Source organism: Lethenteron reissneri, chromosome 49 (assembly GCF_015708825.2).
Source record: "Lethenteron reissneri isolate LAM-NWPU_2019-01 chromosome 49, ASM1570882v1, whole genome shotgun sequence".
Taxonomy (NCBI): domain Eukaryota; kingdom Metazoa; phylum Chordata; class Hyperoartia; order Petromyzontiformes; family Petromyzontidae; genus Lethenteron; species Lethenteron reissneri.
This window is the reverse complement of record NC_083827.1, coordinates 7541429-7559438: the sequence shown is the minus strand read 5'-3', so window position 1 is coordinate 7559438 and position 18010 is coordinate 7541429. Positions and strand designations below refer to the sequence as shown.

Here is an 18010-nt window from a genome sequence, read left to right as displayed (position 1 = left end):
CCGCCATGGCCGGGAATTGAACAGGGGCCCGACAGATTAATAACACGGCGCACCAACCACCGTGCTACCACTCCACGTGACAGTTCCGCATCGATTCTCCCCCCACCTTCTCACGGCTAAAGATGCCACCAGAGCAAATGCGAATAAATTTGGGTAAGTTTCTGTTTTATTCTCTCTCTCGCTCTCTTCTCTTGAACAGAAGCTACCTGTTCACCGAGCACAGGCGCCGCCGGTGCTTAGGCAACGCATGCGAGCGGGCTGCCGCACAGAGCTCCGTTGACCGAATGACCACTCTGCCGGTTGTTCCAAGGGTGCCGGAGAGAAACGCGAGCGGAGAGCTCTTTTTAACACTAATCTAGTATATAATTACAATAACCCCCCCCCCTCAAATCTTTGCACCTGATGAGTTAATGATGACGTCACCCTGCTGCTGCTGCTGCTCTATATAAGAACGGGAGACACAGCAGAGCCTCACCATTCTGGCGAATTGCCCGATGATGCTGGATGCAATTACCAGCGAAACGTCGTACTCAAATTGTAAATGTTGTGGTTTCACGCTTAAACACGCCGGTGGGCTAAAGCAGTGAACTATTTGTCTTTTGTCAACGTGACACTTTTTTACTGATTGGCCGTGTCGGGTGGTGGAGGGTTACGACACATTTATAAATAAGGCGATCTAAACCCAAAAACGTTGATTATGGAGAGCTCTTTACATGTGGCCAAACTTCCAAACGAATCATTTCCAGGATTTGACGAGTGGGGGATTGGCCGGCCGGTTGCCGATGGGGCCCCGTGGGGAGCGAGGGTGGGCGGCGGAGGGGGAGATGTTGCGGGCAATTCATAACCGACAAGGGCGACAAAATCTTCACGTCGTGACCACCGCCTTACCCTCTTTTACCAGCCACCACCAACCCCTGCCGGGCACTCAACTGGCATTTAATAAACAACACCTGGTTTGAGGTGTGTGTGTGTGTTAGTGGTGAATCTCACCTGGTTGAGGTGTGTGTGTTAGTGGTCTCACCTGTTTGAGGCGTGTGTGTGTGTGTTAGTGGTCGCACCTATTTGAGGCGTGTGTGTGTGTTAGTGGCGAGCCTCACCTGGTTGAGGTTCTCGATGTTGAGCTGCAGCAGGAGGGAGTGCGCATCGCGCTGCACCCGGTGGCTCCGTGCTGCTTTGGCCGTCAGCCGGAGCGAGCGAGCGGTGCACACCACCGCCGTGTGCCGCAGCACGCGGTGACTGCGGTGGGGGTGGTCGAGAAGAAACGGCGAGTTACCGCAAAGCCTCGACTCGCAGAGGACCGCCGGGTGGCAGCTTTATGGTACTTACGGCAGAGGTCGCAATCTGGTACCCGATACCCTACCCGATACACGGCTACCCATACCCGGCCGGGTACGGGTATCGGGTACACGTTTGCGATCCTGGTGCGGCCGGGTAAGGGTAGGCCGTGAGTCACTGGTGAGTAACCGTTTTTCACTCATTTCCCAACGTCTTCAAGTTCCTAGAATCAACCCACCCGCACCTGCAACATGGCTTCATCCCAGAGGTCGCAATCGGGTACCCGTACCCTACACAATACCTGGCCGGGTACGGGTAGCCAGGTATCGGGTAGGGTACGGGTACCCATTTGCGACCCTGGTGCGGCCGGGTACGGGTAAGGAATCAAAACCCGTTTGCGACCTCTGACTTACGGGGAGGGGGTGGAGAACAACAAAAATTGGAACCAAACAGCGGAAATAAATAATCAACGACGATGTGCCTAAAGAACTGAGGATATTCACCAGCTGCAACATATGGGTGGCAAGCGCGCGTGCGCACGCGTTCGCAGGGGGCACTGTGGAGAAATTCACCACTTTTCCCGGGATCGGAAACGCTCGCAATCGACTCGGCGTTCATTTCATTTCGAGAGGCGTCGTGGCGCCGTTCTTTTCAAAGACGTTGTTACTCCGTTGCAGAAAACTGAGGCGGTTCTCATCTGTTCTCACATGGCATTCCACATTCCTATGGCAAGGGCGAGTCAATCCAGAGGACAAAACACCTGCTGACTTTCTCCATGAAATGGGCACGCATTTTATCGACCCCTCCACAGACTGATGATGGCCCGAGTCAACTGACCAATCAGGATTTCAGCTCGCGATAACCTTTCCCTTGATGCCATCGGAAGGTTGATTTCGCTCGGGGGGGCGGGAGTGGAAAGAGGGGGGGGGAGGGGAGGAGCGGAGGGGCCCACCTGAGCTTGGGGTGCCTCTCCGCCCCCTCGTAGTAGAAGATGAAGTTCACTTCGTGGACTCCCTCCTCCTCGGGCCCGCGGATCCACATGGGCAGCCGGAGGGTCGCGCCGGGCTCCAGCCGGCCGTGCGGCAGCGGCACCTCCACGATGCCGTGGGGCGTCGCCGTCGTCGCCGGGGGGCGTCCCCGGGGCTGCGTCGGCGGCGCCGGCGCCGGCTGCTGCGGCACGGGGGTGACGCAGGGCTGGGCCGGGCGCGGCCTCGTGGCGTAGGTGCCGGCGGCGGTGGCGCCGGGGGCGGTGGCGCCGTCGCCGAAGGTGAAGAATTCGGGGTTGCGGGAGGCGACGCGGAGCGAGAGCAGCGCCCGCGACCCCACGTTGGCGAACTCCGCGTGCGTCTTCTGGATCTCGCCGCACAGCAGCGCCGACGGGAAGTTTATGAAGAAGACCTGCGAGGTTGGGGGGGGGGGGGGGTGGGGGGGCGTTTGTCGACCGCCGTTAAGGTTAACAGCGGGAGTGTTGGCACAGAGGTCACAGTGACCGCACCGAAACGGCAAACTTGGAGTCGAAAGTGAAGTGGCGTTTGTACGTTCCCCCCCCTCCCAGCACCAGAAGTCGCAGCTCCCTCCCCCCACTCCATCACTGCCCCCTCGCCCCCCCCCCCCCCGTTCTACTGTTGTGGACCAGAGGTCACTTGAAGGGATGTCAGAGGCAGTTCTGTGGTATCCACTTTTGTGGGGGCTTTCTGTTACCGCGAAACGCTCGAGCGGCTTTGCGAAAGACGCAATGTAACGATCGTTAAATTTTACTTTCCGGCATTGTAAAATTAAAATTAACTCGTAAAACCTCTGCTTAGCGAATCATAAAAATGCACAGTAAGAGAGGAGCGTTCGTTTTGATGCGGTGAAATAAATCAAGACCACATCTCAACGCCACCGTCTTTTCCAACGACCTTCAGCAACATTTCGTGGGAATGAGGAAGCGGGTTCCCCCCCTGAGGGTGAAAAACTGCGGAGTGATAAATTAATTAGTCGTGAAACACAAAACTGCATAAAATCACTGTGAGATCAAAGGGAAGGCTAAACATATTATAACAATGTGTGTGTGGATCATCACAGCTGCTTGGTCATAACGAGCAATGATAATAATAAAGCACCTTTCAAATTAGCAATCTCAAATTGCTGCCCAGTTATTCGTATGTTGAACTTATTTTGCGCAAAATACATAGCCAACCGTGCCAATCGGAGGTGTTAAATCAGTTGCAGTTATTACTGTAGAGATGTTTTTCAGAAGCGACATGGCCACAAATGTTATCTCCACAAAGTGGCTCATCACCACGTGGAGAATTTTTACAGCCAAACACTCTAAACGCGTGATGTTGATTCTAAATGTGGAGGGAAAAACCAGAGAACCCGGAGAAAAGTCCACGTGATCACGGGGAGAGAGACACGCAAACTCAAAATATAGATGGGTCAGGGTCGGGATCGAACCCACAATTTCCTGTAGATCAGGTGAGGTATTCAAACATCTCGCCACTGTGGCACCCAGTCCAAGGTCGCAGTTCGTACTCAACTTTTATAGCAAAGATAATCGTTCAAACAACCTACCCGAGGCAATGGCATCCACAATCACAAAAACCTACACTCATCTGGTATGGGCGGTCAGCCAATCTAACGGAGCAATGCCATCCGCCCAAGCGCTTGGGCCGGAAAAGGCACCGCTCTGCTTGCTGTTTTTAAGTTTTGTTGTCCTTCCCCCACACCTCCGATTGGCTACGGACGGTGCGAAAGAAGTTCAACATACATATGTAGGAAGGGCAAAAATCTACCAGTAGGGATGCGCTGCTGGCATTGTGATCGAACCTAGGGAACCCCCCTTCGCCGCCCCCCCCCACGTGGCAGCTGTCCCTGTGTGGCTCAAGCAACTCAGCACCTGGCCTGACAGCGGGTGCCAGCCTGCCAGTAGTGGCGGAGGAGGGGGGGGCGGGCGACGGCGATGACTGCGAATAAACACGGCCACCGTTTTACGCACGGCGTCATAGATGCGCGACCGCATTCTGACAACGCTACGTAGAACCACTGCGGCACAAGCCCGAGTCGTCGTAGCGACGTGGCACCTGCAGCAGGGGCATCGGCGGGGTGACGAGGGGGTCGAGCCGCCGGTCGGGCCCGTACTGCACGGTCGTCTTCTCGGCCAGCGTGCCGTTGAGCCGAGGGCCCTGTACCTCCAGGTCCTGGCGGCCACGCACCACCATTCCGTTTCCCGGCACCTTCACTGCACGCGCACAGCGAGACGCGGGTGGGTGGGTAAATGTCGGATGAGTGGAGTGGGTGAGTGTTGGATGAATGAGTGGGTGGATAGGTGGATGTGTGGGTGGGTGGGAAAGTGAGTGGGTGAATTAGTACGTGGGTGAGTGAGTAGGTCGGTGAGTAAGTGGGTGAGTGAGTTGGTGAGGAGGTGGGTAAGTGGGTAAGCGAGCGAGTAGGTCAGTGGTAGGTTGGTGAAGGCGGGGAACACAGATGTTGGGAGTGTACTACACTACAACAATGGCGTTTGCTGTACAGCCCACAATCTAGCCCCACAGAAGCCGGCAAGACCTAGGCTAGAACTAATTGTAACAATAATCAGTCACATTTGGCATTTTTCCCATTCGTACAACACAGGGCTACTACAGAGGTGCTATGCTTCACATACATAGCCTGCATCACCACCAGCACGAAAAAGTAACTTAATGATTACACCCATGATTACTCCGATAAGCACAGTTGGCTACGTACGGTACATGCAAAGTTCAACGCACACATATAAAGTGAACAAGTGTTCGTGCAAAATCACAAAAGTGTCCGCATGTGAATCTCTTCCTGGCGTGGGTAAAACTGATTGGTGGCCAGCAACTGGAGGGCAGCAGCGGACCCAGGAAGAGGAAATTATTCGTAGAGCAGAAACTTAAATTTATTTCATAGAAACCTCCGATTAGCTTAATGCAACTGACGTCAGCGTTAATACCAAAGCGGCTGACCATTGCAACACTGGCGATGACTATCGGGGGGAAGGGGGGGGGGCGACCAACTAAAGTAAAGCTCCGTTTTGTTTGTCATCGGTCTGATGTGTCACTTAATTTCACGTCACACTATCAGTTATAATCGAGTGGACGTTCCTCCATTCGAGCACTGCTTTCCCGAAAAGGCGCCGTTCACGTGGTTCTTCAAAGCAATGCGAGAAATCAGATTTGTTACCATTGTTGTTGTTATCATCGTCGTCGTCATTGTCCCGTGTTGAAGAAAAATCACGCGTACCGCGTGCAATCGGCAAACACTTTGCCAACACGCACGGCGTCGTTCTCCGGAGCGTGACATCGGCGACAATAGCGCCACGTGACAAACGTGACAAACTTTTAGCAGAGCCTTTTCCTCTCTGTGTTTTTTGGAAACCCTTCGGATGAAAGTGGCCAGATTTCTGTAGGGCAAATCCCAAATAGCAACAACTCCATACTTAAGTTAAATTCATTTTGGATCATCTGAACCAGAGTAAACTACTAAACTATTCTTTTTATATTTTACCAGGTGAGGCCCCACTGAGCTATATAGCTCTTTTTCAGACACGACCTGGCTATCACAAATGATAGCTCATGGAAGTGGCTTCTCACGTCGAAATTTATCGCAGCCAAATACTCTAAATGTATTTTTCAAAATGTGGAGGGAAAAACCGGAGGACCTGCAGAAAAATCCACGTGACCACGCGAAGAGAGAGACACGCAAACTCCAAATTTTCAGGCGTCAGTGTTGGGATCGAACGCGCGACCTCCTGTATCCAAGGTGAGATAGTGACATCTCGCCCCCCCTAACCCCCAACCCATCCGAGCATGTTACATACGGAGAGTTGGAACGCTCTTAACGTATTCAACCTTGGCTGCAACGCGACAATGCAATCGAATCTCGCGGCATGCGCCCGAAAACCCAGGCGGCGTAGTGTTGGTCGCCCCGCGAGCGAACCTGCGCTCATGGGATCTTTGGGGTCGACGGCCGCCGAGGGAAGGGTGCTGAGGCTGTAGACGAGGCCCAAGATGTGCAGCTCCCCCGTCTGCTTCGGCAAGAGACGCAGTCTCGCCTGCGCCACCACACACACGGGAGCATGGCGACGGATTTGGGACTTCCTCGATGGAATGCATTTTGGAATGGTTCGCGATGTTAGGAGGAGCCACACGAAACAGAGGTGGATGGACAACAAGGGCTGTACCGCAGAGGGTAGGGCGTGCTTTTCTCTGGATGGACAACAAGGCTGTACCATGGAGGATAAGGCGTTATTTCTCTGGATGCTTTCTCTGCATGGACAAGGCAATACCGTGGCGAATAAGGCGTGCTTTTCATACTCTTAGTTCTTTCGGTAAAGTCACGTAGGTAAAAAATGAAATAAAAAATTAATAAAAATAAAACAATAAAATCACGACGTTTCGGAGGCAACACAAGTCTCCGTCATCAGGTGGGACCGTCACAGCCAGATTTTCTGCTTTCTCTTGATGGCTGTACTGTGTAGGATAAGGTGTTTTCTCTCGCACATACACCATGGGCAAGAGTGCGCGGTCGTGGTGCTCTGGAAGAAGAATCATGTTCAGCAGCTCGAACTACTCACCCAGGGCAAACCACGCAAAGTAAAGTGTCAACCGCACCTCCGACTAGCTATGTTTGGTGGGATAGAGTTCAACATACACACACACCTGCACAGTGGCCTCTCCCTGTATGTTACTCAGTGTCATTTGTAAACCACCGAGGAATTATTAATCCTAGACGTGTGATGAGCGAGCGAGCAGCCGCGGAATGAGCTGTCAGCACAAACTTTTGAATGGGTTCGTGCATTCTTTCTCTTTTTAAATCCTTTATATTAAGTTCGCTTGCTTGCTTGCGTGCTTGCGTGCTTGCGTGCTTGCTTGCTTACGACAGTGCAAATCTTTCGGTCGTTTTTTAACCCACTTCCCGTGATCCAATCGAGCTGACATTTTGCACACAGACTCGTTGTGCGAGACAATTAATGTTCGTGAAAAAATGTTTCCAAAATTTTACACTGTTTAGGGAAAACAAATTTAATATTTAATTACCAATTGCTTAATACTGGCAGACAATCATCTGACCCATAGGTGGCAGCCATCTCAAGCCAGAGGACGAGAGGACTCCAGCCGCCACGCATATAAAGGATTTATAGTGAAAAACTTTGCTTTTACAGGTTATACTTATTTCTCCATTCCTATGTTGCACCGTGCTGCCCGACAAAGGAAAATTGTAAATTCAAACTGAGCTTGCACTTGAAACAAAACATTTGGTCTTCGTCCTTCGTCGACAGCTTCCTTTGAACCTCGGGAGGCAAACCCACGCACGGTCTGTCGGTACGGCCGTGTGTACGTGCGTGAGTGCGCGCATCCGTCCATTTGGTCATCAATCAGTCAAGTCAGTCCATTAAACATTCCGTCCATCAGCACGTCCGTTCGTCTGTCAGTCATGCCGCCCATCAATCAGTCATTCCGTCTGTCAGTCACTCAGTCGGTCAGTCATTACATCTGTCAGTCACTCAGTCAGTCAGTTAGACATTCTGTACGTCCATCAGTTATTCAGTCCATCAGTCAGTTAGTCATTCCGTAGTCGGTCCATCAGTCCGTTTCGTCAGTCAGTCCCATGCCAAGCTCGCACCGATGAATTTCTGGCTTTGGCTCTAGATTTCAGGCGCCCCCGTGATTAAACCGGGTTCTCACCAATGACCGCAAAAACAACAACAAAATTGACCATCACATACAATTTAGTTTTACACTTTCTTTGGATAAATACCAATGGTAAGAAGTAAAAAAACAGAGAAAACTCTTTGACTGCAATGTGGCGAGCATCACCCTGCACCGGGGCCGGTGGTAATGTACGTATGTTGAACTTCTTTCGCACTGTACGTAGCCAACCGTGCTTAAACGGAGGTGCGGATGAAAGGTCACCTGAAGGGCTGCTGTGTTAGTGAATGTGCGAGCGGGTCAACTCACGGTTTTGGTCTCCTCGCTCTGCAGAACAAACTCGGGATTGACTTCCGTGTGGATGAGGTCACTTCCTGCCGGCATCTGTGGGAACAGAGAGGACGTGTGAGATGGTCATGGCGGTGGCACGGGGTGGAGGCTGGGCAGGTGCCTAGCGGGTGACCACCAAGAAGAGGTCCTGGGTTCGAATCCAGGTATCAGCCGCCCAACCACAGTGGTGAAACTGGGTTCTCAAGAATAGAGAGTTGGTCTCAGCCTGGTGACCAATTACTGCATAATAAAATCCCATTATACGGGCACAACTGAAATCCTATTTGTTTATCCAGGTTTAAGTTATTAGCTCTTTTTCAGAGGTGACCTGGCCACATATGATAGCTCAACAAAAGTGGCTCATCATGTGGAAATGTATAGCAACCAAATAATCTAAACGCATGTTTCTAAATGTGGAGGGAAAAACCAGAGGACCCGGAGAAAAATCCACGCGGCCGTGGGGAGAGACAGAACATGCAAACTCCAAATATACAGGCGATCGCACCCACAACCATCTGTACACAAGGCGAGGTAGTTAACATCTCGCGGCAACGGCACCCCAATCAGTTATCCCGGCGCGGCAGTTAAAAAATGACGGTGCAAGTTTTTTAAATCGCCCACCCCCCACCCCCCACCTCCGCCTTTGTCCACCCAGGGGTTGAGATGGCTACACCACAGTAAGCCAATCCGGCAAGCTGCAAGCGGTGGGGTCAAGTGTGTGTACCTCCCACCTCTTCCATGACATCTGGGGCCAGGGTGGAAGAGCAGGCAGAACATGCCCCCTGGAGAGTGGGCTCGTTAGAGCTCTCTCTTAAGTGGGGGCCCATTTTGCTGCCAGCAGTGGCATTAGCAGGCAATTGCAGGGCTGCGCCTTCGCTAATATGTACAACAACAACAGGGCACTGAAGGGCAAGCGGAATGCAATTTTGGAGGGTGTTATTTTTAACCCTAGGACATTTTCAGCAAAGGACACCGGACTCGAAAAACAAACACGTGTACAGGCGGGCCGCGTGAAACGAAGGCACGGGGGCCATATCAGGCCCTCACCGTTGACGTTGAGAAGCTAGGCGAGTGCCGACAATGCCGCTCTCTGCATCACGACATGGACCTGCCCTTTGAGACCGGTGGCGCGGTCACGATCGCGACGAGGGCGATGAGGGCGATGACGAGCACGACGACGAGGGCTACGACGATGGTGGGTGTGACGACGAGCGCGACGATGAAAAGGGTGATGAAGAGGATGATGACGAGGGCTACGACGACGAGGGTGACAAGGGCGACCACGATGGCGGGTGAGATGATGAGCGTGACGACGACGAGGGTGATGACGAGGGCTATGACGACGAGGGCGATAACGAGCGCGGCGACGAGGGTGATGACGAGGGCGGCAATGAGGGCGATGACGATCAAGAGCGCGACGACGACGAGCTCCATGATGAAGAGCGCGACGTCTCACCTTCTCGTTGGTGACGGCGGATGGCGAGGTGTCGGCCGGCGCCGGGGAGAGAAAATCCCGTGCTTGGAACTTCCAGAGCAGCGCCAGGTCGGTCAAGGACAAGCGGGATCTTCAGGGGGTTCCTGAAGCACACCTCCACCGTGATGGGCTCTGAAAGCGCACACACACACACACACACACGAGTCATCAATAACGGGTATCGGTAAAAACCAACAGCCTTTAGCGGAAACAATACAACATGGATGTATATAGTGGCCGCTGTCAAGATGCTTCGGGATCATTCATTTTATACAGAGAGAGAGAGGCAGTCGGTCATCAGCAGAGAAGAGGAAAGTCATGAGTGTCGAGTTGAACAGGAGCAGGGAATCAACAGCGTGGATGGCTTGGGGAAGGGAGTTCCAGACCATGGGGGCAGCAGAGAATGAGCGATCTCCCACTGAGCAAAGGCTGTGTGTTGGCTTCAACAGAAAGCCTTGGTTGCTGGAGCGGAGAGTTAATGGAGGGGAGTAGAGTGAGAAGAGAAGGGAGAGGCAGGAGAATGTGTGGAGGGGAGTAGAGTGAGATGAGAGGGGAGAGGTAGGAGAGTGTGTGGAGGGGAGTAGAGTGAGATGAGAGGGGAGAGGTAGGGGAGTGCGTGGAGGGGAGTAGAGTGACATGAGAGGGGAGAGGTAGGGGAGTGTGTGGAGGGGAGTAGAGTGAGATGAGAGGGGAGAGGTAGGGGAGTGTGTGGAGAGGAGTAGAGTGAGATGAGAGGGGAGGGGTAGGGAAGTGTGTGGAGGGGAGTAGAGTAAGATGAGAGGGGAAAGGTAGGGGAGTGTGTGGAGAGGAGTAGAGTGAGATGAGAGGGGAGAGGTAGGGGAGGGTCCTGCATCAGAATGTTAGGCAAGTTCTATTCACGATATTTCAGCATGAAGGTGGAATTCGGAGAACACGGATAAAACCCAAAAATATATAATGAGGGGGTAATGTTCAAGGCTCTGCCCCAATTAGTTTCAATCCATTGCTGTATGGTGCTTTCATCAGTAATACTAAGTGGCTCCGCTAAGCCTGACGCAATCGGCTCACTGAAGTGTGCAGGCACGGCAACTGCCCGTATCAACTATCCCGCGGCGGCACGGGGGCCAGGAACAAAAGCCACATCCCCGAGCAAAGATGGTGCACAGCAGCAACACAAAGACAAAGATCCCCCGCATAGCCTCAACAGACTTCGGGGGATAAGTCCCATGAAGGCTGGAACGGCACACGAGTGGGTGGCTGGCTGGCACCACGCCACTCAGCCTTTGTCTCCCCAGTGCTGATGTTTCCACACCACACCGACTGCCAAGTAAGCGCGGTGGATGGGATGGGGGGACGGGAGGTGGTGGGGGGAGCGCGTGAATAGCTGAACGCTACGAGACGACCGCCTCCCCACAACCCTCGGAGGGCCGGTAGTCAAAACGTCACCGCTCAGCCACTCGGATGGAAACTTTTTTTGATTCAAGTGAACAAAGCGAACGATTTGGCCCTCTCGTCGAGCGCGCGGTACCCACTGTTCGATCGCTCGTGCGGAGCGGAAGTGGCGAGGCGATCGCTCAGCGTCGTCGTTGCAGAGGTTCAACGGTTCGGGTCTATGCCTCCGTCTGTGTTTGTAATTCTGTAAGTCCTTGAGTCCTAAAGGAAGACTGATGTTCCTTTGCATTTCTTGGATCCCGTTTGGCGAAGCGTAACAGACCGATTTTAATCGCGAGACGGCGAGAGACGGTGATAAAATGAGGGGGCCTTCATCCAGCAGCGGACTGACCACTGCCGATGGTTATGAATGAAACAATAACTTAAACTGGTAAAGTGCCGCACAGTGTTCGTCTCGCTCTCGGCGAGGAATCGTGGACAAGCGGGGAAGGCAGCAGTCGGGAGGTGAGCCGGCACCAACAGCCACCCAATCTCTGCAGTCCTCTATACGCGAAGATATTTTCAGCCCAGCTAATGAGCGTTTATACATGTCTTGTAGCGCAATTCACGACTCCGAGGCAGGTTGCTGTTAGGGGCTCACGCCACGTTTATTAAGGGCTCACGCCGAACCAAAAAACCCCGCTAGCCAATAACTCCCCAGGGGACAGGGGACTGTGATCCCTACACCCCGGCTAACCCGGCTCCCCACCCTGCCCCGGGCCGGGACTACCCCCAACATCGGCCGGTCGGGCGGAGTAGCCTCCCCTAGCCTCGTGTGAGGACCAACTACCCGAGTCCCCACTCCTACCCCCGACGAACCCCGGTTACATCCCGGGTCCCCCTTTAAATACCCCGCTGGGGGGATGACGTCACAGTCCCCCACGGCCTGCCTGACGCCACTCTCTGAGGGCGCGCGTGACGTGATGTCACCCACTACACCTCTACACATGTGGGAGGAAACCTGAGCACCCGGAGAATATGCAAGACGTGTGAGGGGGCAACACTATCCCCTGTACAGATGGGCACGGACGATCCACATGCTGCTGTGCTGCTGTACCGCCTTCTCCTGGCGAGCCAGCGATACGGCACCTTCATGACGCCCACGGGAAGAAGAGCGTTTCACGATATCTGAGCGGCGATCCGCCAACCCTCGCTGCTGCCTCCCAAGTGCTGGAATCGTGGCAGCCACGTGCAGCGTGACCAACGCCGTCCGCCGGCTAACGATCACAATGATGATGATGAATCGTTATATTGCTGCAGCCACCACCACCACCACTACCAATCCTTTGACATCAATTTATAGTTTCGATTTAAAGGATTCGTGACTGCAGGGATTCATCTTCTTGGTTCTTTCGGTAAAGTCACGTAGTAGGGAAATAATAATTCAGACGCTGTCTTACCGACAGACCTGTTCTTCACCTGAGGATGGCTGCTTGCGTTGTGGCCGAAACGTCGTGAGAATTATTTTATTATGTTTTATTTTTATTACTTCATTAATTCCCTTCTACGTGACTTTACCGAAAGAACCAAGAAGATCAATTTATAGGTCAAGGTTGGGGGGTGGGGAGGGGCCAAGAGAAACGATTGTTGTTAAAAGTAGCAGCTTGGAAACTATTAAAGAAAGCGCGCAAACGCAACCTCACGCGAGCGGAAATTAGCGCTCTTAATTAGGGGGTGACCCCCAGGCTGCCCCCCCCCCCCCCGGTCCCACGCACAGCTGACGCCAATGACGTCGATTATCGGCGCGTGTCCAAGTGGAGCGCCGCAAGGGGTTGTGAGAGAGCGGTGGGGGTTGAGCGACGGGCGCTTGCGCAAGCGAGGATTTAATTAAGAGGCAACGGTCGGACGTAAAGTCGACCGGACCTAGCGTTTCCCCCCTGGCACAGCGATGGAATAATTAAGTTAAATTAATTACGATGAGCGTGGATTAACGAGCACAGGGGCCGTGCAAGGGGGGGTGGAGATGGTGGGTGGGTGCGGAGGGTGCGGAGGGTGGGGGAAATAACTTGGGGTACTGCTGGGAATCCCGAATGAGAAAGTAAATATGAAGTAAACTTATTTGACGTTGGTCCTCTGAGACAAGGATGCTAACAAGTAGGCACTGGAATGGAAATTAGAAAATGTAATTAACAACAAGTTACGGGACTGAGCTAGCGTGCAGCCCAATCGACGGTAAATTCCTAGCACACGCGGCCCAAAACCGTGCCTGCAGATGAGACCACGGATTTCTCCACTAGAGATGTCTCAATTTTCAGAATCAGAATCTTCGTGTGGACTGGAGGAATCCGATGAGGTACGCCGCTCTTTTTCAAAGACGTCCAATCCAGTGACTTTATACATAAATTACACGTTTCATCGTAACATGTTGGGCAAATCAGCATGAGTGGATTTTTAAATAGCGCTTAGTTTAAATCGGCAAACCCGTGGACTGGTTTTGAGTTTCTAAGTGTGGCCTGTAAAAAGAGACGCCAATATTGTAATGATTTTTGTCTTTTTTCCACAATTTTCTCTCCATTATGTATATCGGCACCACGTCGTGAGAATAATTCCATTCCGGTCTCTCACATTAGAGAAGGGCCCCGCAGAAGCGAGAATCACAGAACTCGCTATCAGATACCTTCAAGCGACCATTAGGCCATACACGAGGGGAGGCAGCAGCACTTTTCCACATGCCCTGCCTGTGAGAGTAATGTTTGCGACGGTGGGCAAGATGTTAACTACCTCGCCTGGGATACAGGAGGTCGTGGGTTAAATCCCAACCCTGACGCCTTCTGTATATTTGGAGTTTTGTCTCCTCGTGGCCGCGTGGATTTTTCTCCGGGTCCTCCGGTTTTTCCCTCCACATTTAGAATCAACGTGCGTTCAGAGTAAATGGCTGCTTTACATGATGAGCCGCTTTGTTGAGAGATAATTTGTGGCCCGGTCTCTTCTGAAAAACAGCGAAAATCTCAGTGGGACTTACCCGGTAAAATGTAAGTAGTTAAGTTTTAGTTTACTTCATTTGTCTTTCTCAGAGTGGGAATTTTGCCAGATCAAAAAATTATTGTGTTACTTCGGCCTAAACTTGATAGACGGTGGCAGCTGTTCAGCGCCAACCTTTTAAATCCATCTCCGATCAGCGGCGCCGACCCAAAACGCTCCGGTTCAATAGCCGCAGCAGCGGCAGCAGCATGGCTGTAAAGACTAGCGTCTCTTCTGTGATGGGGGGGGAGGGCAGTGGCGGAGGTGGCGTCGCTGCCTGTCTGCTTGCGCCAGCACACCGTTAAGCCTCTTACAAACAGCTTGAAACGGCGCGCGTATGCATCGTGCCACACCTCCCCACGGCCCCCACTTCCTCCCCTCCCCGGCTTTGTAAAAACAATCAAAGCGTGACCGCTGAAGGGTATTATTTATTTGCACGTTACTTATTTCCTGCGGGACGGACGATAATCACCCGATGCTCTGTGTTGGCGCTCATTTGAACAGGAAGAGGTCGCGAGGGTTTGAACGGCCGATCGGGGCCTCGACTCGGCTCAATGCCCTTCAAGAGTGAACACCGTTCCAAGCCGGCAAAGCCAGTCTATTATTAAGACAGCCTCGGGTTTGTTGTTTCAGGAGTCGACAGCGCAGAGAATTGCTCGCGCGGAAACACACACGTATGCAAAGGGGGACGCGCGTCTTGGGCGTGTGCTCACACACAGGTGGTTCAGATAATCATCACTGCTATTGGCCGTGAGCGGGAATCGAACTCAGGTAGCTGGGTTCATAGCGCGTCGCGTTAAACGCTGCGCCACCGCTCCACACACACACACGTGCACAACAAAAACGATAACCGCCATTCGCCATACTAAGTGCCGGTGACGTCACCACGGCACTTGTGCCAGGCTATGTGCACTTTTAAGGCTACGTGAAGTGTCGAACGCCCCGCCTGGCAAGAGGTCACGGGAAAGACCCAGGTGCGAAGCATGCACACAATGGCAAAAATCCCCCCGTATAGCCTTAACAGACTTGGGTTAAGTGTTGTTAGCGAACACTTATGAAGGCCGGCATGGCACACAAGGGGGTGGGTGGCCAGCAGCACGCCCGACTGCCTTTGTCTCACCAGTGGCGATGTTTACACATCTCACCAGGTACTCATTTGAGTCACATTCATCACCCGAGGGGAGGCTCAGGTATTGATTCTGATAATCGTCGCCGGTGTCAGCTTTGAGTGAGAATCGAGCTGAGCTGGGCCCGCCAGGTTCGTAGCGCAGCACACCAATCGCTACACTACCGCTCTCTGCACACACACACACACCACACACATACCCGCGTGCGCACGGCGCACCCACCGTGCAGCACCGCGACGGGCGGGCGCGTGTTGTCAGTGTGCGCGCTCAGGCACTGCTGGTAGGGGGCCAGGGCCGAGGAGGCGGCGGACGTGGGGCCGCCGCCGCTGCCGCCCCCCCGCGCGGCCGTCGCCGCCGACACCAACACCTCCTCCAGCTCGCGCCACTGCACCGCCGCTTCGCGGTCGTACTCCTGGTCCAGCGAGATGTGAGTCGCCGCCTGCATCTCGCCTGCCACGCCGGGACAACGGGGAGAGGCGAGGGGGGCGGTGAGGGGTTTGGAGTGAGGGGGGGGGGGTCACACCGACCGTCGTGGCGAGCAGTGCTCGACATTGGCATTTAGCTCCTGGACATATTGCGGCCTTACGCAATAGAATAAGACTTCCAACGGATACGTAAGTTAAACACGTAGGCTTTCGCGAATAACATTATTCATAATAAAGGAAGGCTTCTTCACAATTGTGGCAAATCGTCTCATGAAGCTGTTTTTAATCACCAGCTAAACGTCGTACTCAAAGTGTGATGAGTTTACTCTCCGCCACACCGGTGTGCTGAAGTAATAGCTAATTGTCACTTTTTGTTCAGGTGACAAACCTTACCAAGATGGCAGCCTTCATGCGGCTCACATTCGTCATGATTACTCACTCTCTGTCGAGTGAGAAATCACGACGATTGACATCAACGCGGCGACCGAACATCGATCATCGACCTCCCCGTCTCTAAAGCAACAACAAACACCTTTAACACGTAGGCTTTCGCGACCAATATAAACACCTTAGCAATTGGCTGTGTTGGGCGGTGGTGGGTTTAACGACACATTCAAAATTTACCCTTTTTGGCTCACGCTCACACGTGTGTGCCCGTGTGCCTTTGTTCGCGATGCGCCTTTTTTTTCTCGCGCGTGTGCTCCCGCCGTGCCGTGCGTAGCGCGGCAACGCCATGGAGGCCTCACCCTGCGCGGGTTTGTGGTCGTGGCCGAGGAAGAGACGCGTGGCGGCACTGTCGACGTACGGCAGGGGCAGCTGCGGGAGCGGGTCCTCCGGTCCCGCGCCGCTCACGTGCTACGCACGCGCAAACACACAGCGGCACAACGCAGCGTCAAGTCTCGCTTACGGACACAAATGTATGAACGTACATGGGATTAACTTCTTTCGCATCGTACGTAGCTAACCGTGGTAATCGGAGGTGCGGGAGGACAACAAACTAAATACAAAAGCACGCAGAGCGTAATTTTTGTTATGCTTCATACACATCGCAGTATTAACCAGGGCGACCATTGGGCTCAAACCACGAACCTCTGCAACTCCCCGCTTTGGCCACATCACCCCCCCCAGTTAAGTCACAGCGAAATAATAACGCAGTTACACAAACGACAAAAAAAACTATCGGCTTATGATGTTACACAATGCGTTATGTCACCGTGACATACAACAACACTGAAATGAAACACGGAGCAAACCAAAGACCAGATTGCTTCTTATACTAAGCGACGTCCCGGTGCGATATGATGTACACGGGTACATATACAGGACATATATACGGCTCGCACACACGAGGAGCATAAACTCAGGAGTTTATGGATGCGAGCTGCCACTAAAACGACCTGTGCACGGCCTGATTACAATTATAATTCTGTGTCTATTCCCTCCTACAGATGGAACAGATGTCCTGCCTTCTTCTGGTGAGCCAGGGGTACGGCAACCTCCTCGACGCCCGTAGGAAGGGAGTTTCAAAACATGTGTGTGACCCACCAACCCTTGTTGCTGCCTTCTCAGTGCTGTGTTACAGGCAGCCAAGTGCGGCGCAGTGCTGGACTACAGGCAGCCACGTGCAGCGTACCTTGTACACGTAGAGATACTAGATTTGAAGCTTTCGTGACCGCAAGGATTCATATTCTTAGGTTTTTTCGGTAAAGTCACTTTCGGTAAAGTCACTTTACCGAAAAAACCTAAGAACACGTAGAGATACTTGCACCGTCCCTCACGGCCCACGTACCTTGTACACGTAGAGATACTCCACCATCTCTCACGCCCGCGTACCTTGTACACGTAGAGATACTCGTGCCGTGTCTCACGGCCCGCGTACCTTGTACACGTAGAGATACTCGCGCAGGAATGCGGCCTGCTGGATGGGCGACTGCCGGCTCTCATTGATGAGGATGTGGCGGAACGCCGACACGGAGTTGTCGAGCTGCCGCAGGGTGAAGGACTGCCGCCCGATGGTCAAATTGATGTGGTCCTCGGCCAGCGACCAGCCCTTGCCCTTGTAGACCTGCAGTGCCTGGCTGTAGCAGCGCAGGGAGTGCTTCCTCTGCGACGGAAGGGGGAAGGCGGTCAGCCACAGCGGCGAATTTACGGTTCGGTCATGGCTCCAAGTTTTTGCAAAATACCCCTTATTTCCATGAACATGTCTTTTGCCCGTTTACGGCTTCTCATATAATTTTTTTGGGCGCTCAATAATTCTTGTTAACGCTGCTGAAATTATACACTCCCAGTGCTTTTTTGATGGGATATGTAAATTTTTTTTTTTTTACAACGGAGCGACAGATATATTAAGGCGGT

The 18010-nt window shown here is 53.0% G+C and overlaps 1 protein-coding gene across 1 annotated transcript in view; it reads right to left on the bottom strand.

The window, feature by feature from the left end:
- The window catches only part of TRAPPC8 (trafficking protein particle complex subunit 8), a 68217-nt gene that overhangs the window by 26520 nt on the left and 23687 nt on the right, over nt 1-18010 (bottom strand). Inside the window, 10 exon segments of the mRNA XM_061572098.1 lie at nt 1098-1236; nt 2228-2673; nt 4341-4498; nt 6217-6331; nt 8238-8312; nt 9715-9810; nt 9812-9864; nt 15453-15680; nt 16402-16510; nt 17535-17759. Of these exon segments, the coding sequence (XP_061428082.1) occupies nt 1098-1236; nt 2228-2673; nt 4341-4498; nt 6217-6331; nt 8238-8312; nt 9715-9810; nt 9812-9864; nt 15453-15680; nt 16402-16510; nt 17535-17759 (1644 nt within the window).